Source organism: Patiria miniata, unplaced genomic scaffold (genome assembly GCF_015706575.1).
Source record: "Patiria miniata isolate m_02_andy unplaced genomic scaffold, ASM1570657v1 HiC_scaffold_29, whole genome shotgun sequence".
NCBI lineage: Eukaryota > Metazoa > Echinodermata > Asteroidea > Valvatida > Asterinidae > Patiria > Patiria miniata.
In genome coordinates, this window is record NW_024037068.1 from 19170201 (window position 1) to 19196807 (window position 26607).

At 39.2% G+C, this 26607-nt stretch overlaps 1 protein-coding gene across 4 annotated transcripts; it reads left to right on the forward strand.

Moving 5' to 3' along the window:
• Positions 1–1453: 1453 nt before the first annotated feature.
• LOC119735798 (serine/threonine-protein kinase Chk1-like) lies at positions 1454–19838 on the forward strand. Of its 4 annotated transcripts, none has more exons than XM_038209736.1 (11): positions 1454–1535; positions 9718–9841; positions 10054–10188; positions 10993–11181; positions 11797–11901; positions 13128–13214; positions 14212–14311; positions 15132–15315; positions 16325–16456; positions 17925–18026; positions 18493–19838. In XM_038209736.1, exons 2-11 carry the CDS (start codon positions 9733–9735, stop codon positions 18586–18588), a joined length of 1239 nt encoding a protein of 412 aa, XP_038065664.1. In that variant the 5' UTR covers positions 1454–1535; positions 9718–9732; the 3' UTR covers positions 18589–19838. The 4 variants fall into 4 exon arrangements, with proteins under 4 accessions (XP_038065664.1, XP_038065665.1, XP_038065663.1 ...); XM_038209737.1 differs by having other exon boundaries at positions 1527–1646; XM_038209735.1 differs by lacking the exon at positions 1454–1535 and adding an exon at positions 2301–2342.
• The last annotated feature ends 6769 nt before the right edge of the window (positions 19839–26607 follow it).

Sequence of the window (26607 nt, forward strand, 5' to 3'; positions counted from 1 at the left end):
CCCTAGCTCAGGCCGACTTCAACCCTAACGGAGGGTATAAACCTAACGGAGAGCCCCCCTAACGGATCGGCTGCATTCTATAGGCTGCATCCGAATCAGTTGTCTAGAGCTAGGTCTAGGTCTGCGCCCATTGAAAATACGCGGGGACGCGCTGACAATAGACGTAGCCGTAGCTCTGGAAGCCCGTTTCGGACACGGCCATATGACAGGAAGTTTACGCTATAATAACAATGTCTCATTTTATACTTTAAAAGTGCATTCTCTTTTGAATGAAAGCGTAAGTCATTTTATATTTTATTATTTTCTCTTTCGTTCATTTCATATTAGTTACTGATATTTTTAAAGAAAATTGAATTCCTATAATTCCCTTTTTTAAAAAAATAGTTAGGTTTTTCCAACGGTGGTCGGCTGACCACCGTTGGAAAAACCTAACTATTTTTCAACTACTGCTCCAACTTTACACTTTTTTCAGTCCAAATGTTGTTTGCTATTGGTTACATGTTCATGAACGGGTGCAAGCCAGCTAGACTGGTTCCCTTACCTTACAATTTTCCGGCATTTATAAATTGATCCATTTTATCTTTAGTGGAGTCAAGGAACCAGACTACTTAAACATTTTTGTTTTTCTTAGTTTTTACAGCATTTTCAAACACAAAACTTCAAACATGTCAGTGTAACAATATTTGATCTATTATACTTACCCCTCAAGTAGTTCATTTCTGATAATTACAGCCAAAGCCAATGATGTACATTCCCTTTAATCCAGACCTGAAACTTTTCCTGGTCAGATATAGGCCTACATGTTTGTTAAATGTAATTTTAATATTCTTTTGAAATTTCAGTGGGTGTAATTCATGAATGTTTTCAAATTAACCCTAGCTAACCCACCTCAATCTACCAAAGTCCTCCTGGCGTTTTTTTTTTTAGGATTTTGGAGGATTGAGGATGAATAGTTTTTGAGAAATATAAGGATTTTGGAGGATTGAAGATGAATGGTGTTGAAGCACATGAGGATTTTGGAGGGTTGACCTATTGCGGTAGAATCGCATTAGAATCGCATCTACGCAGCTTGTGAAATATTGTCCAATTACATGTTATACAAATAGATGCGAAACCCGCAAAATCTGAGACAAACAAAAGTAAGTGTACCAAAACTCCATAGGGTTGTCTAAGGGGCGTGGCTAACTCACAAACGGCGATAGGTCAATTGAGGATGAATGGTGTTTGAAAAGGAGGAGGATGTTTTTGAGGCAGGACTGTCTAACGATTTTGAAGGATTGGGGCAGTGGGTATCCTTCATTTGATCATAAGTGCACAATTTTGGAGGATTGAGGATGGTTCCTAGCAAAAAGGGCCTAGGGAGTTATTTAAACCACACAAGGCTTTGTATGTTTAGCATTTAATGGATAATGCTTATTGTGTTGTGTCTCCCCAGGGTGAAGCTTGCGGTCAATCGTAGCACACAGGAGGCTGTAGCTGACAAGATACTCAATCTGGACAAAGCAAAAGGGGCCATAGAGAATGTCCGCAAAGAGGTGCCTGTAAATCCCATCGCCAGAAGTCTTGTAGTTGATGAGTGCATCACAAGTCCTTCCCTAGTCTCCCAGGTCAATCACAAGTCATTCAGTCACAGCTAAATCACCGCGGTAAGCGCATTCGGTTGTAATTTATTCACTCGCGCTTGCATTCACTCACGGTTGCTTGTCACCAGAATCTTAAAGTGACTTGTGATCTACATGTTGCTGGACGTATGATGGACTTGTGACTGACTTGTGATTAACTGTACAACAACAGTGCTATCCAGACTGTTTTGTGTGTTCAGTTAAAATTAGTTTGCACTTTAACCTGTCTAGGATGTTATACTTTTTTCGATATCTTGCCGGCCTGCTGGTATTCACACTGAGGGCGCATTCGTGTTGTACAGGTAGCCCAGTGTGATCAGCCGAGCGTAGCCATCAATAATGACCGCACACTTACACTGAACAAAAGCCTGTGTACTAGCTGTGCTCAAATTGTTTTTTATTCAACCCAGAACAGTAAGTGGTGTCACTGAATAGATTTTACTTTTCATGACTAAGGAAAGTTCACCCAACTTTCCTTTATAGAAAATCCACCATTCAATGCAAATCTTGTATCAAGTGCAATTGCATGATGAATGAAATGTGTACGTTCGGGAATGCGGCTCTAGCTGTCTTCCGGCACATAGCCTTTCCTCAAGCCGTGGCTATAGCTATCAGCCGGCGAGGAGGGATTACGAATTGAAAGTGAAGGGTGTATTGGGTCTTAAACCTGTCTCGGTATCTCCCACGGCAGACATGGAGTCTGAGTCTGGGCAGAGCAAAGTAAGCTGATTGACTAGTGACATGGGGTCAATCTAATTTAAATATAACTGTGTGAACGAATAGGGCACTAGATGCATTGTGAGGTGTTAGTGTGCTGGAGTAGGCCAGTCAGACTGTATAGAAGTATGCATCATCAAGGCTCACAACCAATATGATTTCAAAAACTTCAAAGGTGTTTTCCTGTTCTCATATATACATTCTTGAAATAAATCTGGACTCTAGACTCTGTCTGTATTTGCTGGTGTTTGGAAAAGGGATGTCACCCAGGTGAAAATTCCAGTTGAAACCAGTTACAATTTCAACTGGTTTTAACTGGGATTAACTGGGATTAACTGGTGTCCAACTGGTACCTGTTCGATTCAACTGGTTTCAACTGGTAGCTCAACTGGATTCAGCAGAACCAGTTGAAACCAGTTGAACTTACCAGTTACCAACTGGCAATTCTTGTTGTGCCAACAGGAACCAGTTGAAACCAGTTGAAAAAAGAGTTTATCAACTGGCAATTCTTGTTGTGTGTCCACAGCCAGTTGAAACCTGTTGAAGAAACCATGGCAATTCTTGTTGTGCCATATCAATTAACTGGAACCAGTTGAAACCAGTGTTAAGAAACCAGTTATCAACTGGCAATTCTTGTGGTGTTAATAGGAACCAGTTGAAACCAGTTGAATTAGCAACCAAACTGGTCACGCCCAGCAGGCACCAAACGTCAGACTGACGTTGTATAACGGTTGTATTATGGTCGCAACGTCGGATCAACCATTCCTTACCGAAAAACAACGTCTTTTTGGTAGACCAAAGAAAACGTTGTCATTATAACGTCTGCCAGACGTTGCTTTAGTGTCGACAATTTAACGTCAGAATTTGACATAACAACAACGTCACAATGTAGTAGGAATTTGGTCATAAATAATACGTAACATAGTTTCAACCATGATATGACGTTGTTTTGTCAACGTCTTTACAACGGCCTGAAAAACAACGTTGTATTATTGTCATTATTATGGTTCCCTCTAAGACGTCACAATTATGTCATGTTTTCAACCAAGATATGACGTTCGCTTTCTAACGTCGTTTCAACAAATCAAAACACGACGTTGAATTGTGGTTGGCCGTTGGTTATAATATCTAACGTCGTACATATGTCATGCTTTCAACCAAAATGCAAGTCCGTTTTTTACGTTTTTTCAACTACTAATAAATTGACGTTGAATAATGGTCGGCTGCTGGTTACAATATTTGAAGTCGCGTTGTGAGGTCATGTTTGCATCTAAGATATTACGCCCGTTTTCTAACGTCGTTTCCACGATTCAAACAACGACGTTGAGTTCTGGTCAGGGGATGGTTAAAATATTTAACGTCGTTATTATGTCATGGTTTTCACCAAAATATAACGTCCGTTTTTGACTTATTTTCAACGACTCCAAAAGCGAAGTTGAATTGTGGTCGGCTGCTGGTTATAATATTTGAAGTCGTTATTAGGTTATGTTTTTAATCATGATATTACGTCCGTTTTCTAACGTCGTTTCCACGATTCAAATAACGACGTTGAGTTCTGGTCAGGGGATGGTTAAAATATTTAACGTCGTTATTATGTCATGGTTTCCACCAAAATATAGCGTCCGTTTTTGACGTCTTTTCAACGACTCCAAAGCGAGGTTTTATTGTGGTCAGCTGCTGGTTATAATATTTGAAGTCGTTATGAGGTCATGTTTGCATCTAAGATATTACGTCCGTTTTCTAACGTCGTTTCCACGATTCAAATAACAACGTTGAGTTTTGGTCAGGGGATGGTTTAAACATTTAACGTCGTTATTATGTCATGGTTTTCCCCAAAATATAACGTCCGTTTTTGACGTTTTTTTCAACGACTCCAAAAGCGAGATTTTATTGTGGTCAGCTGCTGGTTATAATATTTGACGTCGTTAAAAGGTTGTGTTTTAACAATGATATTACGTCCGTTTTCAGACGTCGTTTCCACGAATCAAATAACGACGTTGAGTTCTGGTCAGGGGATGGTAAAAGTATTTACCGTCGTTATTATGTCATGGTTTTGACATTTTTTTTTCAACTACTCGAATAGTGACGTTGGATTATGGTCGGCTGCTGGTTATAATATTTGAAGTCGTTATTATAGGTCATGTTTTCAACCATAGTTACGTCCGTTTTCTAACGTCCTTTCGACTATTCAAATAATGACGTTAAGTTCTGGTCGATGGATGGTTAAAATATTTAACGTTGTCATTATGTCATGGTTTAAACCAAAATACAACATCCAAACGTACGTCTTGGCTCCGAGCCAAAATTCCTGCCCCGCGCGCCAAATGACCAAAACATCGCGCGCGCACCGCGCGTGCGTAAGCATTATTTATGCCCTGTGTGTGACCGGTCTCTTGCATTCCAATGCTACACGAGTCTAGCAACTTCGAAACAGCTTCGGTGAAAGACGTGGTGGGTCAAAATGTGAAAGTTTTGTGGGCACATTGCAACAGTATATTGTCCTACAGTATATGCCACTTGTTGACAAGATATTGTGTTCCTGCTAATCTTAACTTCAAGTCAAGATACGACATCAGGATGTATGGGACAAGCACAAGATTTTGATTGAACTGCAATTATCAAGATTAATAGTAGTATGCAGGCCTAGGCTACATGGTCGGCTTTTGCAATGTACCGGTCTGAAAAACGGTAAGTTTCTAATGCGAATGTTTCCGAGTTAGGGATTTGAAATTTCTTTTTAAGGACGAGATCGAGTAGTCTTGAAATTTTATCCTGACAGTGATATGTACAACGGGTTCCCTTCTGTATGCCTACTTACTTGTGTAATATAAAAATTCAATGGAAAAATACTTCAACTTCTCATTGTTGAAAGTTGTTAATGTTAGATGCTATTGTCAATTCTTATTTCAAATTCAAAGTTACACTTACGGTGCCCTTTATTTTAAACATTGAAATCTAGACAATCTAAGCTAATCAGCAGTCATGCATGTTCTGCCCGCCTTCCATCATCATGTCCAAGCTGCATTTAAGCCTAAAACTGCTGTCATTTAACGCACATCTCAACATGAGACAAATTTCCTACACTATGTTGATCGATAACTTAAATATTCCAAATCTCACTACCGCACTAACTCAAATGAGGACCTTGTGATGCTTGCAGTTTTTAAAATTTAATATTCTTCTAATTTTTAAGTTTTGTTTATTTTCGTGGAATCGCATGGAACTGCCTAGTATACTTAAAATGTGCATGTCTTCTTCATAAGAATAATTGTTTTCTTCGGATCTCCGAAAATAAAACTGCCGCTGCACTTAAATTGGCTTACATAAAGAATCTATTTTGTTTTAATTATTGACGAGTCACAAAAAAAAATTTTTGAATGTGTTGGTATTCAAGAAAATTCACAATTTCATTCATCTCCTTTTAATTTCCCAGCTCATCTCTGCTCTTTGCAATTGATGGAGAAGAAACATACTACCCAAGCCCTACCATACGTGGCAACAATCATCAGAGAAAACATCAAGATCGACGGCCTGATGTCTTCTACCTCCACACATATTCAAAAAAGAGATTAGATCTCATGTCTGTGTTTTAGACGTCTAAATAAATTACACTTTTAACCATTAACTGACCTAATTCAACCAAGAATCTGACGTCCTGTCGACGTCCATTTAAACCAGTTAATCATGGTCAGACTGACGTCATGATTTGACCATTATACGGATGTTAGATTTGGGTCATGTTTTCAACGTCTAAAAAACTTTCAAAATCAATTATAAAATGACCAAAATCTGACCATGAAATCTGACGTCAGATTAACGTCAATCAAACCAGTAGGATTGCAGTCACAACCCGACCATAAACAGACGTTATTATTTGGTCAGATTTCAACGTCTAAATAACTTACAAAATCAATCATTAAATGACCAAAATCTGACTATGAAATCTGACGTCAGTTTAACGTCAATCAAACCAGTAGGATTGTCGTCACAATTCGACCATAAACAGACGTTATTATTTTGTCAGATTTCAACGTCTAAATAACTTACAAAATCAATCATCAAATGACCAAAATCTGACCATGAAATCTGACGTCAGTTTAACGTCAATCAAACCAGTAGGATTGACGTCACAACTCGACCATAAACAGACGTTATTATTTGGTCAGATTTCGACGTCTAACTGACTTTCATAATCAATTATAAAAGGACCAAAATCCAACGTCAGAATTGGTCAGAATCAAACGTCGCTTGGACGTTAAACCGACCAAAAATGCCTGCTGGGCGGTAGTGGTATCCAAGTGTCAACATGTTCTGGACCAGTTGAAACCAGTTAACGTACCAGTTGCAGAAACCAGTGTCAACAGGAAATTTAAAACCAACAGGGCCCGGACCATCAACAATTGAAACCAGTTGATGGAACCATATAAATGGAAAAAGTTATTACCAGCTGTTAATTATTTGCCATTTGCTCATGTTATATATAGTTTTTTGCTTTGCGGTAGATGGTCGATCATTAATTGTTTTTCAGTTTTGAGCTTATAATTGAGAACTGAAGAGAAGAATTTCAATGGGAAATTGACTTAAGATTTTCAGTAGAAAACCAGCCAACATGATTCAAGACTGCACATCATGTTTGTCGCGGTTGCGGTTCAATAATATGATGGACTCTTCCCCCCCCCCCCAACCCGTGCAGCGATATACTGTATGGGAATGCATTGTACATGTACATTCCACACAACGTATACTGTACATGTACATGTATATGACTTACACTGTCCAGTCTTGCGCAAGGTCACTTCATGCCCTTTGACACACGTACTATAGTGGTCAGCACACAGCATATACTGTACATGTAAATATGACCTTGCCTCAACCAGAAAAACCGTTAGGCCACATTGCGCTAGCCTGCATGCAGTTCAGTTCTACTACTCATTCAAAATGGTTAAAGACGGAGCAGGCACAAATGTATCGTCTTCTCGAAAAAACACTGATTACATGTATTGTATTCAGTTCCAAATCCGCGTCCAAAAGCATCACACATGTCTGTAAACATACAGCTTATTAGTCAGAGTTAATATTCCTGCAGCACCATGGTCTTTGCGGAATGGGAGATAGTTTGGACAGAACCTTTCGTTTCTGGAGCCCTGTTCTTTCAAACCTACAGTTTGTTGTAGGCCCTACTGGTAAGTTTGTACTGGATGTTTCAAATACCCAGCTTTTTTTTATTCGTATCCGTTGTACAGCATTGATTCTGTCACATTTGTACTACATTTTATGTTTGATATCATTATTTGCTTAAACATGCTTAAGCTTTGTTTGTGATCAGCTGGCCATGCTGGTGAGAAAATAAAGCTCATAGTCATATCCAAGTATTATACATTTTGTACATTTACTAGCACGACTAGTTCTACATAATACTCGAAGCAGTCACAATGAGGAATACATGTATGAGTTTGGACTCCTGGTTAATTCTGTCGTATTCCCATAAAATGCAAGAAACAGCACACCTTTAATAATTTCAGGGATCAGGAAAGTATTGCATAAAGCAAGGTAAATGAAATATTGGTGGTATTAGGATACAAATTAATTGCGGATCACAATTTCTTCGGCATTGCAGAAGTTAATCAGGTTACTTTTAATAATGTTAAGACTGAACATATTAAAAGCAAAATCCTGACAAAGTGGTGGTTTCTGAAAGTACAACTAGAGCTGTCTTATTCAGCCCAGACCATCTTTGTTCTTAAGGGTTTTTTGGAGGGTTTGCTTTTCTTACTTTTTAATTTGTTTTTGGTTTGTTCTCAATGACAGGGAGCCATGGACACAATGGAACAGTCAATCGATACGTGAGGAGAGGAGTTTTGCAACAGAGACGGGTGCGACAGTGACGGGAAAAGGCTCAGGAGACACTGGAGAAGCACGTATATATAGGAACAATCTGCAGCAAATTAAGTGACTCGGAGTGTAATTGTTATAACCATTTGAAGCACGCGAACTGGATATCAAAACAGTGACGTTATTTCTGCAAGGCTTCAGTGTTACAGCTTTGGTGTTTTTCATCTTTGATTCGATAAAATTTGACCAGTACATGAAAGTTCTGTGCTTCCCAGGACCTGTTTCCCCAGGTCTGTACATTTCTCAATTTTTTTGTCAATATTATGATGATCTGAGACTGAATGTTAATTGCCCTGGATTTATCAAGCCATTGAAGTTTCCTGTAAATTTACTCACCGAGATATTGAGACGAGTTTCATAATTAAAACGAATAGGCTAGCTTTACTGTTTTAGCGTGGATTGTGGCCTAATTATGAAACGAGAGGCATTAAACTCAAACCAAAACCTTCCCTCTTTTATCCTCAACATTCAAATTTACATGTAAGTTGGATTGTGGAAAATCATCTAGCCATCAAAAAAATCTTGTAAAAATCAAGTGTAAAATAACTTCCACCACCATCTTGATAGTTTTTCATGGTTCAAGACTTCTGCATCTATTTATTTGAAAAGCCAATTATAATATTTCATTGATTATGATGATACACATTTTGTAAATAGTGTCAAATATATACAACGTACAGTATTTGCCAAAACATTTTGCTCCCCTTTGTCTCATTTGTAATACTTGTTTCCGGATAATCACTCTTTATTATCAATTGCAAAATATCTATCTGGATATATTCAACAAACTACATGTATTCGCCCTTGAAGCAACCCACAGATCTCAACCCGCCTGTTCAAGACCATTTCAACCCGCTAACGACAGTTTGATGCCAACTACAGACCAATTCAAAACGACTTCACAGTTCCAAACCAGTTGGCAACAGCTCATGTCATTTGTGAACCAGTTGGAAACCATGTTCACCAGTTAAACCAGTTGGAAACCAGTTGAACCAGTTGGAAACTTCATACCAGTTGGAAACTTCATACCAGTTAAACCAGTTCATACCAGTTAACCAGTTGAAAACCAGTTACACCAGTTGCCCAGTTCATACCAGTTAAACTGATTTGGCACCAGTTGAAACCAGTTAGAAACCAGTTCAACCAGTGGCCCAGTTAGAAACCAGTTACACCAGTTGCCCAGTTCATACCAGTTTGAAACCAGTTATAAACCAGTTAAACCAGTTGCCCAGTTAGAAACCAGTTAAACCAGTTGCCCAGTTCATACCAGTTAAACCAGTTCAAAACCAGTTCATACCAGTTGAACCAGTTAATACCAGTTAAACCAGTTAAAACCAGTCACCAATTCCCAGTTCAACTGGGACCAGTTGAAACCAGTTGAAACCAGTTCAACTGGTTTCAACTGGAATTTTCACCTGGGCACTATCCCATTCAGTGACACCTCTTCGCTGGTGACCTTTTGATCTGTGCCCTCTGCCCTCTGTAGGTCTGCGTCCACAGGATGATGAACGACGATCACATTGTTCGCTTCTACGGCCAACGTAAAGAAGGCAACATTCAGTATCTCTTCCTGGAGTACATGAGCGGGGGAGAGCTCTTTGATAGAATTGGTAAGGTTTTCCTGGAGTATATGAGCAGGGGGAGAGCTCTTTGATAGAATTGGTATGGTTTTCCTGGAGTATGTGAACGTGAATATTTTACCATAAATCACCAACAGCCTGTTGCCTTGGATGAACCGAAATAGCTGGTGTTACGCGTTTGGGTCCAAATTGTTGAGCAACTCACCCATAAAATTGAAATAATTTGTTTAATTCTCTTGCAGAGCCTGATATTGGTATGCCAGGCAAGCAGGCCCATCGGTACTTTGTTCAACTGATGGCCGGCGTTGAGTATTTACACAAGAAGGGTGTGACCCATCGAGATCTGAAGCCAGAAAACTTACTCCTGGATGATAACGGTAAGATGAACATTTTTGAGATTCTCACAATTTGTTGTACTTTGAAATGTTGTTGTGAGCTTTTCCAAGTGTTAACACACACTATTACAGGCACTTGTTCAATGGGGCTAGCTCCCACTGTCTCAGAATGGATGGCCCAACGCGTGACATCATCACTCTGTGTGTTCTTCTCATATGTGATATGACAAAATGGCAATGGAACTACGTATGGAAGCCAATAAGCCAGTTCGGTTTCTCGATGAAGCAGTCAAAGGTCATTCGGGATAAAATCGTTGACGTGATGACATGCGATGTTACGCAGACGCCCATTCTGCTTGTAATAAACACGCGAGCGTCGTGCGCCCGTCGCTGTGCGCATTCATGCGCCTTTGATGAGTGTTTGATTATCCCAAATGACCCGTGTCCCATATCATTGTGCGCATGCCAAACTGGCTTTATATTGACATGGGATCTGTACCTATGAATTGACCGTGTTTTCACTGAAAATTTCTTTCGATTTAATAATGATATCAACCTCTCATTCTTAATTTAATAATGTACCAGATATGTCTGATTGCAGTTGGAAGCTCTTAAGAGTGAAGTTTTCGTGGCGTTTTTTTCGCACATTTTTGTGACATAAATCATGACTCTGCTTCCTCTGCAGCTGTACGTACACGCATACAATTGGCATAGTGCCAAACTTTTACTTTGAACACGACCTCGCGTATGCTTACATGTATCAGTCATCATCATACGGATACATGACACTTTTTTTCCCGGATGCCGATATTGTCTAATGTTCTCGTCTTTGTAACTTGTGTCCAGATAACCTAAAGATCTCAGATTTTGGTCTAGCCACGGTCTTCCGCCACCAGGGCAAAGAGCGTCTGATGGCCAAGTGTTGCGGGACGCCTCCCTACGTCGCTCCAGAGGTCATGAAGAAGGAGGAGTTTCCTGCTGAGCCGGCCGACGTCTGGTCCTGTGGGATCATTCTTGTGGCCATGCTGGGCGGAGGTTTGTAGCTAAAATCACACGGTCCTCATCCAGAGCAAGTTAGATCAAAGACCAAAAGTAAATAGTTGATTTGCAATGTAACCTAGGCCAAGGGCGGATCCAGGTTTGGATCAAGAGGGGTGTTTATCTCCCAGGTAGGGGGGGGGGGGGAGCGTTAGCAGGCATGCAAGTTTTTCTCGGATCCCCTAATTTCCTTGTTTTTTACTTCTCATGAATGCCATTACAAATTGGAAAACACTATACAAAGTCTTGTGTGGTTTGGAATTCCCTTGTTTTTTCCCTCTAAATTCCCAGTTGCATGCCTGAGTTAGAAGGCATATTGGCATGTTTTCAACATAATTGTCCTTTTTGGGGTTTCTCAGTAGGCCTAAGGGGAGCAGAGATTAGACCCTCCAAATTCAGCTGATTTTAGGTGTTTTTTTTTTTAATGTAACTACATATTTTTAAAATTTTACAATATATGTACACGTGTACATGTATTATAATTTTCATTTATACCTCCAATTTCAGGAAAAAATATCAAGTGTCCACTAATATCCTTGTGTATAGTATAGCATTGAAGAGTCATCTGTGTTGCTGCCCATGTGAATTGTTTGTGATCTATTTTGGTAACAGAACTGCCGTGGGATGAACCGACGTACGAATGTAAGGAGTTCCGTGATTGGTTGGATAAGAAGATGCACCTGTCGCCATGGAAGAAGATCGATCCCTTGCCATTAGGTGGGTTCGGCGGCTGTTTTCCAAGTCTCATCTTTGTCTCAAACTCAATCTCAGTCTTTGGAAATATTTCCATAATGTTTCTCTTGTGATTCAAAAGGCAACGGATCAAAGCTTTGGCCTTTGCAGAAAGTCGAACAACATTGAGGTGGAGATTGAGTTGAAAAAAACCCAACAACATCTATTACTGTTGTTACTGTATGGGCTCCATGGACTAAATGACAAATATTGCATACCTCAACAAGATGAAAAAGGCTGGATTCTGTTAAAATTAAAAATTGAAGAAACCACTCTAGAAGTCAGAATGTTGCTCAGCTAGCTTCGGGCATGCAATTTTCCCTTGGATTAACTGATTTTCTCTCTTTCTGATTCCCTTGTAAAAAGACTGCAAAGAGACTTGTAATGCTTGATATTTCCTCTTTTTGTGTGACTTTTGTGTTGCAAGCTATGCATTTTACAGGCATGTAGGTTTTCCTTGGATCAGGTTATTTTCTCGTTTGTCAATTTATGCCGTTAAAAACTGAGAAAAAAACGGTATAAAGTCTTGTAAGCTTACAATTTCCTCTTTTGTTGTTACTTCCCAGTGCACGAAACTGTTCTTTATCTTTGTATAGTGTGGAAATGTGCTTTGGAAAATGCTTTCAGATTGTTGTTATGATGGAAAGCTCTATACAGGGTGAACAAAAAATGTCGGGACTATGGTTGACATTTGTTGTAGTAAATTTCTGCATGTAGCACATTCAAAATCTAGTATGTGAAAGCCCAATTCATACGCTTTCTTTTAGTACAAGAATCATTCAAATCACCCATGTAATTTTCAAGTTATGGAATTTTAACACAACCACCGTTTTAAAGTTCTGTCCACGGATCACAGAAAGGTGCAGCAAAAAAAAAACAAATCACATAGGGATGTGCTTGAATTGTTTTCGTTTTGCTGAAAGAACGCACAGTGGTTGTGTTCAAAATTCCGTAACTTGAAAAGTACATGAGTTATTTGAGTAATTCTTGTACTAAAAGAAAGCTTATGGACTTTCATATCCCAGATTTTGAAAGTGCTACATGCAGAACTTTACTAAAACAATAGTCCCGACATTTGGGTTTCGTTGGTTTTTTTTACTCACCCTGTATATGCATTACAAATATATTATTTATTTCAGTGCCCTGTACTGACAGTGATTTCCTAGTATTTTAAGCACATCTCGTTCATCTCTTGTTTGTCTTTTTTTCAGCATTACTCCGAAAAATCTTGACGGAGTCTCCCACCAAGCGCTGCACAATAGCCACACTGAGGAAAGACAGATGGTACAATGGCAAAAGTAAGTACCAACTTGTTTTTAAAATCAATGAACAAATTACTTAGATTAGATTGTGTCATTCAAAGCCAACAATTATCATTACGGAGGGAGGGGTTGGTTGTTAAATTTTGTTCTGGTTGTTGCTGCGCAGTCCTTGAAAATGTTTTTTTGACAAAGAGAAAAGCTGCTTTAGCAGGCTGATTGCCATACAAAAATTGTTATAAGCAATCTAACATCTTCGTCTGGGTTAAATCATTGATGTAAAACCAGTCACTAACAAAAATATGGATGTCAGTATTCTAGAGTTGTTAAGTTATTTCAAGTCAAATCACAAGTCAAATCACAAAGTCCCCCAGTCCCTAGTCGGCTCACAAGCTATTCGAATTAACTGCAACAAAGGCATTCTTTTGTTGCTGTTCATCTCCGGTTGCTAGAGATCTTGCTAGTGACTTAACTTGTAATTGACATGTAGTATGACTTGTGACAGACTTGTGATTCGAATCTCGGTCTGACTCGTAAATAGCTACATGTAATTGGTAGACTTGTAACACGGCTGTTGACCCTAACTCCCTAGCGTCTTTTACTAGGAACTGAACCAAGTCCATCAAAATCCATCAATCACTGTGCTTCAAGTATAAAACTGTACATGACATAATGGAATCCACCACTGACGCAATATGGACTTGCTAAACATGGCTTTTATCACAATAGTAGTTCAGGAAGCTAGCCAAAATCAATCAGATACCCCTAGCACTGCTTCAGGCCATGAGGCCAAAGCCATCATACTCCATCAATATTTAGTCACGCCAGGCCTTCTGGACCAAGCCCCCCAAAATCCACCAAAATGGGGGATGGATTTTGATGGAGTTGGGGTGGTTAGGGTTAAGGATTGTCTTGGTTTTGTAGTGTGATTTGTGACTGGCTTGTATTAATAATCACATGTAATGGACTTCACGACAATTCTGCAATATTCTGGTTTACTACTTTATTTCAAAACATGTTGGTGGTTTCTTCCTAGCTTGGCCTCACAGACCCCCATCCAGTTCACCAACAAGTTCCGGTTCATTCAAGCGTGTCTGCTCAGGCAATGACCTTTCACCTACGTCATCTATCAGAAGGTAAGAGTGCAGAGTATTGTTAGTTTTTTTGCCTTTTGCTGTCGAAATGTCACAAGCACTGCAACCTCGAAAAAATATTTGGCTATAATTTGTGTCTATGTACAGCTTAAGCACAAACTAGTGAAACAAAACAAAAAATATAATAATATAAAAAAGAGAAACGAAAATGTGATTTCAAGAAAACGTTCTTCGGGAATAAATATAATGCTTCTTAACTCATGATCGTGCTGGTAAACATAGCAGCCCAATTTTATTCTTCATCTTAAGCATTTTGGACAAAAGTTTGATACAGAACTGTAATTCAGTCCTTGGCAAGGCTGTTTCATAAATCTTGTGAATGCGAATGCGAAACGAATTTGACGTCACCAAACATTCACTTTGAAATTTGCTGGAGTTGAAATCTGTTAAGTTGTTGCAAATTCGCAGCAGGGAAATATGCCGTGATGTCACAAATTTGCATTCCTTGCTCTTTGTCCTCATTCATCCCTTGTTAATTATTACTTCATCTTTCTGGTAAAAAAGCAACTCAGAATTATTCCGCTTGCAGTTTTGAATAGAAAACCTTTGACCAATTGACCATAATCATGTTGCAGTCATTTAGATTTTTCCAATTCAAGTCAACGTAACCAAAGCGAGGCTGGAAGGAAGAATAGTCTGGTAGCTTTGTGCACCAAAACATTATCATTCAGTACGCTATTGGGTACAGGGAACATGACTGAAAATGGTGGCAGCATGATAAAGGTCTATAGTCATAACTGTTTTCCAGTCCTTACAATCCTCCCCCTTTTTCACGTCTTCCCCGTTTGTGAAATCAATACAGAGAGAACTCGGCCACGTTCTCCAGCTCCCAGCCCATACCACACGCCGTCCATGACACGCCGGCACCAGAAACCACCAAAGAATCCGTGGAGAAGTTAATCCTTGGCGTCAGCTTCTCACAGCCGGTCCACATTGACTCCTTGCTGCTGAGTAGTCAGATACAGTCAACGCCCGGTAGCTCACAGGTGAGTCAACAACTTTGCTGGATATCCCTCAAGAACGGACAGTCCAGGATCAGGTGGATTTTGAACCCTCTCCTTTCTAGCACATCTTTTGTCGATTAAAAACCACCCCCTGCTGCTAGCCATAGGTGACTTAAGTCGATCCATCCCAATGGATATGCCCCAGGAACAAACAGTCCAGGATCAGGTGGATTTTTAGCCCTCTCCTTTCTTGGACATCTTTTGTCGATAAGAAACCACCCCCTGCTGCTAGCCATAGGTGACTTAAGTCGATCCATCCCAATGGATATCCCCCAGGAACAAACAGTCCAGGATCAGGTGGATTTTTAACCCTATCCTTACTATGGACGACTTTTGTCGACAAGAAACCACCCCCTGCTGCTATCCATAGGTGACTTAAGTTGACCAGGAAACCACACGCCAAACACCCTCAACACAGATGTAATTCACTGCTTTTCAACAAGCTAGCATGTTTTTGTGTTTTGCTGTCCATACATCAACCTTACATAGGCTGCAAGAGTGTTTTCAGATTGTTCTATTATGTAGTTTCTTCAAGGTAATGTTACAAAAACTTGAGATAAATGCTTCAGAAGTATCCATGCACGATTTCAGGTATGGAGTGCCATTTTGTCTTGTGTTGAAATGGCTTTCAGTTTGATAAATGAGAACAGAGCAAAAAATAGACCTAAAGAGTTAAGTTCAAGACCAAATTTTAATCACAACCTTTTGTATTCAAATAGTACCTCTTCATTCAGGCTGACCATATCAAAATACTAGTTGCTAGGGATAAAGTTAAGATTCCAAGCTTTAAAATGGTATAACGATAATGGCGGTACGTGTTTCTGTGCCGATGCTAGAGCCTCGCGAAAAAAATGCCGGTATTTTGGGACACGCTCTATTTTGGTTTCCTCACAATAGTAAAAAGGTTAAAGACCAACACAAGCAGCAATGTTTTTTGTTTGTTTAGTTTCTATAATTACTTTGTTTTTGTTCTTTCCCATTGTCCCGACAGACACCTATGCAGAGACTAGTTAAGCGCATGACCAGGGTTTTCACCAAACTTAGCCCCGACGAAACCATCAAGAAACTCACCGCCGTACTAGAGAAGATGGGCTACAGCTGGAAAACGACAACAGCAAGACAGGTCAGATATGTTAGCCTGTACAACTAAAATAATACTTATTGGACAATGCCTGCTGAGTGGGGAGTGCGGCCTAGTCGTTAGGGTTCGTGACTCATGATCAGATGGCGAGGGGTTTGAATCCAGCAGCTGGCAATATGTTGTGTCCTTGGGCAAGCCACCCCACATGCCTCTCTCCACCCAAAAAAAAGAATAGTTCTGCTTCCGGTTACCCGACCGACCCTATTTTTAGGCTGCGACCCTAAAAATTTTATCGGCAATTTCCCCCCCCCCCAAAAAAAAAAATTGAATAAATACAAATAAAATCTGTCTTTTCTGTCTTCACAAAATACCTCTCAACAACCCTTTTGCATCCAAAAATGCTTGTATTTATTTGTTTTCTTACTTACAAATTCGCTTTTTTTCAAAAGAAACCTCCGTTATTACAAATTCGCTTCGCGATATAACTACTTCGCAATTCGATCACGCACGGTGACTATAATCAGGTTCCCTATAATCACGTGGCGACGACTGGTTCCCGCTGCGCCGCGCAGGGGCCAGACATAATGAAAATGCGGTAACCAGTCCACAGCTAGCTATGTGACCGATATGCGTATATCAGTACAGTGCAGGCCCCTGTCAACTGGTCGGATTCGACATCGTAAAAATGCCAAGAAAACACCGATGGAGAAAGAACATTTTTGCAAGTTAATTTACAGAATTGATCTAGCTTGTCTGTGTATGTATTTTCTGTGTTCAAGAGTTCATTTTGAGATCGCACTACTCGTATTTGGAGTGATACATGCCGCGTGTTTCCCGAAATTGTTGACGGTAAAAACAGGTCTGTCGGCCCATGGTGGGCTGCTCGCCACACACGCACGCATCACACACCTCGGAGTTTTGGCCAGCTCCCCGCGTCTTGACTAGCGTTGTGCATATGGTGCGAACGGCCTGAATTTTCCATTATTTTTTTGAAATTATCGAACGTAAATATATTGACAATAATTAAAGGTAGGTTTTACTCACTTTTTGTTGCCATTTCGTGTATAGCTTTCGTAGTGCAATAGAAATAGTTCAGGCTAAAACTTCGCATATAATTGAATACCCCATTCAAGCTGCATAAAAAAAATTGGCAAAATTTTTTTTTTTTTCGGCCGACCGACCCTATTTTGGAAAGGCATGTAATCGGAAGCAGAACTATTTTTTTTTTTGGCCTTAGCTGGGGAGCAACCTGCGATGGACTAGCATCCCATCCAGGGGAGTGAAAATATTCTCAGTCGTTTCATGCTACTGAAACCGGAGATAAATGCCGGCTTGATGGGTCACATTGGCTCATGGCAGACTTTAAGTCTTTTTTTTTCACTGCTTAAAGACAGATTCTGATTTCAAATTTGGAATCGATTCTATTCTATTCGGCTCTAACCTGGAATCGCCCAGATTGACTTGTTGATTCTGTGTGACTGAGTGCTTGTTGTGTTTTTGTTTGACACAGGTCACAATCACATCTCTGGATCGACGAAAGAACCCGCTGATCTTCAAAGCTCACCTGCACGAGATGGACGACAAAGTACTTGTAGACTTCAGACTATCAAAGGTAATACATTCACGGTTCCGGTCTTTAATATGTCACTGGAGTGCCTCTATTTCAACTTGGGCGCCGATTTTGTATTTTAAGTAGCCTATACAGGGTGAGACCCCCCCCCCCCAAAAAAAAGGCGGAATATGAAACCAAGATCTCTCGATTCAGGACAGTAGTTTTTGATGCAGAGCTTTTTTTGTGAACCACATATAAATGTCCATAATTTAGCACCCGGGAAACCTTTGGTTATGCATATTTGCGGGAAATAGGATTGCGCGTTTATTAACAAACGTATTTTGCAACACAACCTGGAGAATTGTGTGGTATGGTTCATGTGCTGAACGTTGCTTTAATGTTTACTTTCAATTAAAAGGAAACCTAGTCAGTTTCCCATCATGGTTGTTTTTGTTGGACATTTTCCCAAAGTCAAATTCGAAACACTGAATCGTCTTTATTTCCAAAACCTTCTTCCACTTCTTAGGGTGATGGTATCGAGTTCAAGCGACACTTCCTCAAGATAAAAGGAAAGCTGGCGCACATCACCACCAAAGTACCCCTGCTATCCCCTTTTGTCTGAATGGTCTGACCCAGCTGGGTCAGAGGTCACAACACTCAGCATTTCCCGATTGAGGGTAGCAGTATTAATACCAACTCTTCCATTAATTATGCAGGTAGTTTTGTTTCTCTATTTTTGTCAGGGTTTTATGCGATCATGAATTCCTACAATCAGCTTGTTCCACAATCCACAGTGCCTGGAAAAAATCTCGCAATCTTTTAAACTTTAGAAATTGTGGCGTTTTACTCACGATCAGGTGGTGATTCATTGTGAACGACGTCAACTTGTCGTCAAATTTGGCAGGCTTGTTGTTTGAGAAACTTGAGTTATCTCAATTGAAACTTGGCACAGTTACACTGCATGCGAATCGCATGGGTGCCACTGCCAATTTACACATGTGTCCAGGGATAGCCGACTTTTTTGGACAATGCCTTCGGTTGCTTGACTGCCAATTTGTGTGTGTGCTGAGTTTGGCATGACGATAAATCTCCAGATACCTTTAAATCTGCAATTTTTATTCCTGTCGTTTTCCTGATTCAAGATGAATAAACCAACCATTTTATAAAATTGAATTGTCCATGATAGTCAACACACAAGCTTTGACAAGTTAGGAGGAGAGAATTGACCAGAAAATGTTGATCAACTTACTTTCTTTTCAATAAATGAATCGAAAGCAAAATTTATAATTATCATCCTGTATTTTAAGGTTTACACTTTACACAAAAGAGTGTTTCCCCCATATTTTATCAAGGTATAATGTATTATATAAACTGATGCATTGAATGCACTGCATACCTTACAAAAGCGTCATAGAAAACAGCAGTTACAAGTGTTGAGCCGGATATATACTATTATTGAAGGCAAGTTGTCAAAAGTCCATCACAAGCCAATCAATGTCAATGCTGCCTTTTTTTTTTTAAACATGAAATGTACGTTTTTGAGGTTTTGGTTCCACTTCTTTTGACTCACTCTGTAGATCTGACTTGCGAGGACTTGCTGACGTCAACTCTACTGCTATTTCATGTTCCTTCGGTTGTGTAGCCTGTTCTCTAAATATCTAGAAGCCAAATAATGAGTTCCTTGCTAATTTTCAGCTTATCTGGAACCGGAAACCGTTAATTATATTCTCGTCTTCTTCACTGTACCAAACAAAAATGATTTGATTTTCATGTGTACAATTTCTTTAATCTTTTGTACCGATCATCACGTTTGCTAACGTTTTGCATTTCAAGATATATTTTTGTAATTTTAAAAGAAGCTTTTTGTAAAAAAAAAAATGTAACAAAGTTAATTAAATATTCACTGGAAAAAAATATTCCTTGAGTTCTTTGAAAAAAAATCTTTGTCTAGCAATTCTGAATGAGTGAATTCCTCAGCTTAAAATGTAGGTCCTGTGAATATTACACAAATATTGACTGCTTCGAGCGGTGTAGTAAAACTAGCCTCCCGAGGTGATCCATGAAGCATTCTATAGAATGCTCCATGGATGACCGAGGGAGGCTAGTTTTACTACTTGGATGAAGCAGTCAATATTTGTTGACATCTCTCCCACAGATTCTGCTTGATTTTAAGCGATAACTGATTAATTTAATCTGAGTACAATTAAAATTTATTTCTATTGGAATACGAAATTAGTTAGAAATTTACCTGCACTTTTCCAAACTACCCCTTCACGAAATGTTTGAACCCAGCTCTGTAGCGCTAGCGCTTGGGAACAATACGCGCAACGCGCAAAGCACACACCTGTATGCATAATGCATTTGCACCATAGACATATAACAATTAGATGTACATGTATATGATACAGTACTTTGGTTGCTACGCTACGGGTATAGTACTTTTGGCCGTGCACAGCAAGACAGCAAAAACAGAGAATGCCATGGGACGCACTCTGTGTTGTTTTGTCACTTGTACTTTGTAGTTAGATTTGGTGCTTATGTAACTCAGAAAAGGGACACAGTGGGAACTCGCCACATTCAATAAATCTAAACTAAAATTCAATCTGCACCAAAAATAGGGTGAGGAGAAAACGCAGAATAATTGAAAAACATAGACGGGGAAAACAAATGATATTTCTGAGAAACGAGCCAAAGAAAACTATTTATTTGAAGTTAAAACAAACAAAAGAAAATTATTTTAAGTAAGAGCTAATACTAAAATTAATCAAGATTTCTGGCAAACAAATCAACCTTACAGAATCCCGAATTTAAGACCAGCGCTAAATTTGAAACAAGTTTCGAAATTCAAGAGAAAGGATGAATAAATCGTCAACAACCGAGCACTTATGATCACCAATGAGGATGAACAAAGGACCTTCAGGCATGCAACTTTTCCCGGATAAGCCCATTTCCTCGTTGTTCACTTCATACTTATTCCATTCAAAATTGAAAATCACTGTACAAGGTCTTTTTAGGATTGTAGTTTCCTGTTTTTTCCCTTCTAAGTTGCATGCCTGGACCTTAAACCAGAAACGTCAATTCTTTAACCTAGAAACAGAGACTGACAATATACCGAACATAATGGGAACAATTAAACGGAGACTACAAGTTACGAGTTACAAGTTAAAGCCAATGCAGTTTGCAAGAAACAGTAACAAAAAAAAAAAATACCACAATGGGGCATTAACAATCGGGCATTAACAACCTATATACAAGAACCAAAAAAGGAGCAAAGGTTTAAGATCAATGTATATACATGGAGTAAATTTCTTAACACTAAACTATGTCTTTAACAATATCGTTAAGTTATCTAAACTCCTACAAAATAAAAAGGAAAATCCATTGCTGAAAGTGAACTCAATTCAAATGTTTACGTAATGTACAACACCTTGACCTTCCCTGTTTGTTATCTTTCTTGGACAAGTCAATTTAAATTGATAAGAATGCTACATACACCAATCTCTTAGGATGCTGTACCTCTGGAAATTAAAGTGTTCTCTAATTTGACGTATCGTGTCTGGTACCGTGCTACCTGCTTCATAAAATGTTCTGACCATAAATGCCAATTGGACATTTTTATTTCACTTTTATTATTATTATTAGTAGTAGTAGTAGTAGAAATAATAATTATTATTATTTCTATTTATTTATATTTAAGTGCTATCCCAGGCCACCTCAAGTTCATATTGGGATTTTAATCCCACCACAAACGCGGGTTAGGGAAGGCGGTTTCATGCTGGATGACATCGTTGGCATTACACCTTGTGATATATCTTTACTGAGTGCCAGTCAGCCACAGCCAGCTGCTGGCTGTTTGCCGTGAATGTGATTCCTTGGGTGCTGTACAGTCCCTGAGCCACGCAGCTGACAAACTGACCTGCGCAGTTATAGTGGTGAATGTGACCACCGTTGTAGTACCCTGTGCTCACTGCAAGGTAGATACCCGAGCTGTTGCTGCATACACCCCTGCATGATTTCACCGGTTTACCGTCGATGGTTGGCTGGATTGTGCCAACAGTCACAGCGTTGCCATTAGACACCTCCACTATCTCCAATAGTCCCTGCTCGCTGTCACTGATCACAATCCAACCATTGCTCAGTACAGCCAAGTAGTCAGGTGTTATCTTCACTGGCATGGTGTGTAGGATCTCACCATTCCTAGGATTGTGCTCGGTCAATACCTTTCTCTTCCTATCGCCCGCTATGATGTTACCGTTGGGCATGACAGCCACGCTCGCGAGCTGCACGGCTGTCTTGCCAACCTCATCCTCTGGCACAGTGTGGAAATCAAACTTGTGCGTGGTGTCCCTATGGTAAACCATCACCTTGCGGGGATGAGCACACACCCACTGATTCGATATAGCAACGACGTCATCTGCAAAACAAAATTTATTTCGAATAAGATCATTCAGATAACCGAAAAAGTTTCGAGTAATTACTGCTGCCTAGTAAGAAGAAAATGATTAAAATAATGAATATAAATATATCTGATTATTTGAGAATCAAGTGATCCTGATCCACTATACAGACCTTGACATGTTCAATTAACTAGGAGCAATATTGTTTAAAACGCATTATGGAAAAATAAAAGAATGAGGATAAAAGTGAACGAACGAAGATATGTATTTGTGCAATGATAATTGTTGTTCAAAAAGCTAATGACCATCATAAAGTGTGCATGTCACATGGGGTTATGACCACAGACATAATATAAACGCATAGACCGCCAGTCGTGCGCGTAAAACTGTGATTTGAAAAAGTATGGTCAAAACGCTTGTTGACAGCGTGCGTAATCGCGCGACGCGCGTTCAATGCAGATACGCTCTTAGTACACTACACACATTTACATACAGAACATCAATTACTGAATTAAAAAAAGGCTGTTTTATTCACAATCCGATTGAAAAAAAGTTGTGCACGTTATTGTTTTTTAATCTACCTAATGCATATTAAGTACACAAGGGTTTTTTTTCACAATCGAAAAATAACTTCATAGAATTTTTTTAATGGAATAGTTTGGGTGTGTGTAAAATCCCTATACCGAGAGGTGAATTTGCCCATAGTTTGGATTTTAGTCGGGCGCCGCGAAATTTGCACCCAACCTCGTCCCCAGTGCTAACTTTATTTCCAACCGTGTTTCCAATAGTAAACCCTGGATAGGAAACGTTCTTTCTGTATCCTGATTGGATACTGCAATTGGCTAGTAATGGATTTTTATCGTGTACTTGGTGCTATATATTCACAACGTGCAGTACGTGTTTTCGCGATCATTCGTCCACGCCTTCTCGAAAATACTAATTTCCTTTTCAATTTGCTCATATTAATATGAAATATGATACTGCATGTTGTCTTGATAAGATCGTAACAGTTTGATTTCAAAAATCGTGTTTTCGTAACTCACGCCGTGCTCGCGCTGCCACGAATTGACTCTGTTTTTACCCCAGACACCGCATACAAAAACAAACGCTAATGTGTAACGCATATCCAGGCACCAGACTGTTCCTCATTTGCATACGTGTGCAAAAATCTTGCACATGCAAATGATCCAATACCAGGGTGAGAGAGCAGGTAGTGGTGGGCGCGTACTGCTCGACACCCTGGGGACGAGGTTGGACTTGCACCCGATTTCATCAAACTCTTCGTAACTTACGATGCATCGCAGAGATGCGACGCATCGCATCGTATCTCTACGATGCGTTGCAGCTGCGACGTGTCCTGCAATCCATTTCACGAAACACGTCTTAAGTGCGACGCGTCGTAGGTGTATTTATAGCAAAACTTTGTGACTGTTTTATGTATTAAGTCAGCGTATATAATCGTCTGATATTCAACAAAGAGTTATCGGATCTCAGCTCGAAATTTGTTAAAACGTAAAACAAAATGGCGGCCGTGCGATGCAATTTTGAAGGAAAACAAGCTCTCATTGGATTGTATAGCTACTTTCACCTCTGAAATTTCACCTCTAATATTCCGGTTTAATTCATAATTATCCAATAAATTTTCTATTTACAACTTTACACACATAACCTCGGTATTATAATCTTGTTTTTGTAATGTTTATGGCATAAAACTGGCTTAGAAAATGACTCTTCTTATTTTGCGATGACCATTAGACACGTCGTAGCTTGCGACGTGTTTTAAGCCGTTGTCAAGGAACTTACGACGCGTTCAACACATCGCAACTTTCGTGAAATGGATGATACGACGCGTCACGAAATGCAACGCGTCCTCGCAGCGCTCGTGAGATCGGGTGCTGCTGATCGCCTGTTTTACAGTCTATGTGTTTCTGTGGTTATGACTCGCGATGTTGAAGTATTGCATTCGTGTTGTGTACACTTTTATGGAGGACAAAAAGTGGACAACCCTTTTTTTCAAAAATCTGCTAGAACAAAAACAGAATTATGGGTGAAATGGGGTCCTCTTTCTGAATTTTCATTTTTCTGTGATCAACAATTTAGATTTTTTATTTTCGTGTACATAGTCGGTCCACAAGTGGACAAACCAAATTTGAGAATTTCTACTGGAAAAAAATCGGAACGAGCGTTTACGACTAAACCAACTTTCCAAATTTCTACTAGCAGAAAATCGGAAATTAGGAAATTTGCTTTGGTCGTAAAAGCATTTTCCGATTTTCTGCTAGCAGAAATTCGGAGATTTGGTTTGGTCGTAAACGCATTCCGCTTTTTTTTGCTGGCAGAAATGCGAAAATTTGGTTTGCACGTAAACGCTCTTTCTGATTTTCTGCGCCTTGAAATTCGGAAATTTGGTTTGTCCACTTTTGGACCGCCTGTGTACAAGAAAATAAAAAAGTCCAAATTTTTGACAATATAAAAATGAAAATTCAAAAGGAGGACTTCATTTCCACAATAATTCTGTTTTTGTTCTGGCAGATTTTTGAGAAAATGGGTTGTCCACTTTTGGTCCTCCATAACACTTTGGAAAGGAGGATTAAAAAAAGCAATTGGATTTTCTTCGGTTTCCTTGTTATTTTTGAAAGAATAAAAGGAACAGAGATCTAAATTGATCAAAATCGATGAGGATTATTGTCAAGGTGTGCGCAGTATTAGATTGCTGGAGTCGGGAAGTAAGGAGCGTTGAAGAATAGGACAATTATTCGCAAGTAAGTATTTTCTTTTAACGAATCGGTAAACCGCCTTCGTTTACGATAGGCCTACAATATGTGTTTACTACTAGGAATGACAAAGCAAATTATAATATCGTTAATTTTGTCGTTCGGAGGGGATGGAGGCATACTGTGTGGTAGCGAGATATTCTGTTCAAGTTCCATGCGATCTAGGCCTGTCATGCTGGTCGACATCATTTTATTTTAAAGACGTACGTAACCGACTAAGCTGGCAATGGCAATGATAATAGTGTATTCGAATAACTTTTACATGCACATTTTGAATTATGTCTGCCTTCTGCTTAATGCTTATCGAAATGTGCCCATTCTTTTGCTTTAAAAAGATAAGCCGAGGAGATGGTTTAGGCGTAATTGCACAACTTCGGATTGACCTTCAAACAAAACAAAGCCACAAGGACGAACCACCAGCTGCAGGACGGTATCCGAGACAGACGAAAATGGAGAACTTTACGGATGGATGGAATCGACTGTATCATTCACTGAACTGAACATGCGATGTGATAGGCATCCACACTCACAGAGTTTGACTTTAATTGGATCAATTTTTACTTAAATTTAATGACTGCGATGTGGAACTGTTAACATTGATTGTATGATTTTATTTTTGGAAAGAAGCTGTGGATTTTAACGCAAATGCGCTCCCAAGATGACTGTCACATTAGATTTGACATCAGTTTGTGTTGTGAATAAAGCAATAAGAGTACTTTTACGGTTTAAAATTGCAATAAATACGCGCCGTTATATAATATTACCAGCTTTAGCTATTAATACACAGCTATTCGCTTAGAAAAACGATTCCCATTGCACTGACACATCATTCTATTGTTTTCTTCAGAAGTACAGCTAAACATAATCATTATAAACAAGACTGTAGCTTTAATTATTCTTTGACAGAATTAGTCAAAAACTTTTTTTGGTTTGTGATTTGTCTCCTTTCACACAATATCACAGTAGGTGAACGATGTCATTCCCTGATCAATCTGTCAGATTGTACCTGGGGACGGGAAGAAGACTTGTTTATTACTGATTTCTTTTTAAAATTAAGGTTTTTTTCTTTACCTTTTATTCTAATTGGTTTTTTTTTTTAATAAATGCATCATGTATTTGAATGAATCTCGATACAATTTCTCGTGTGAGTGTGAGTGTTAAAAAATATATAATGTCATTTCAGCATATTATCAATACAATTATTCATTTAATTGATGGAGTAATTCAATGTGCTCTAACGACCAATGTGGCAAAGATAAAATGGCAATTTACTTGTTATCATTTTTGGGAGGAGGGATTTATAAAAAAAAAAAAAAAGGAAAACGTTCGTCAATTTCGAAAATGTATAAAGAGGGTACACATCAAGTGTGGAGAAGCTGTTTGAAAGGATTGAGGTAACTCTTTATGTCGTTCATTTAATGTCTTTTTTTTTAATAATTTTTTGGGGGAGCGCTTCAACTCCCTCCTGTA

Excerpts from the sequence above, each read along its gene's own strand:
- LOC119735798 (XM_038209735.1), top strand. The coding sequence starts at position 2,316 with ATGGAGTCTGAGTCTGGGCAGAGCAAA. Across the intron at positions 15,316-16,324 it reads CAACGCCCGGTAGCTCACAG|ACACCTATGCAGAGACTAGT; the intron begins GTGAGTCAACAA and ends TTGTCCCGACAG. Across the intron at positions 18,027-18,492 it reads TAGACTTCAGACTATCAAAG|GGTGATGGTATCGAGTTCAA; the intron begins GTAATACATTCA and ends TCCACTTCTTAG.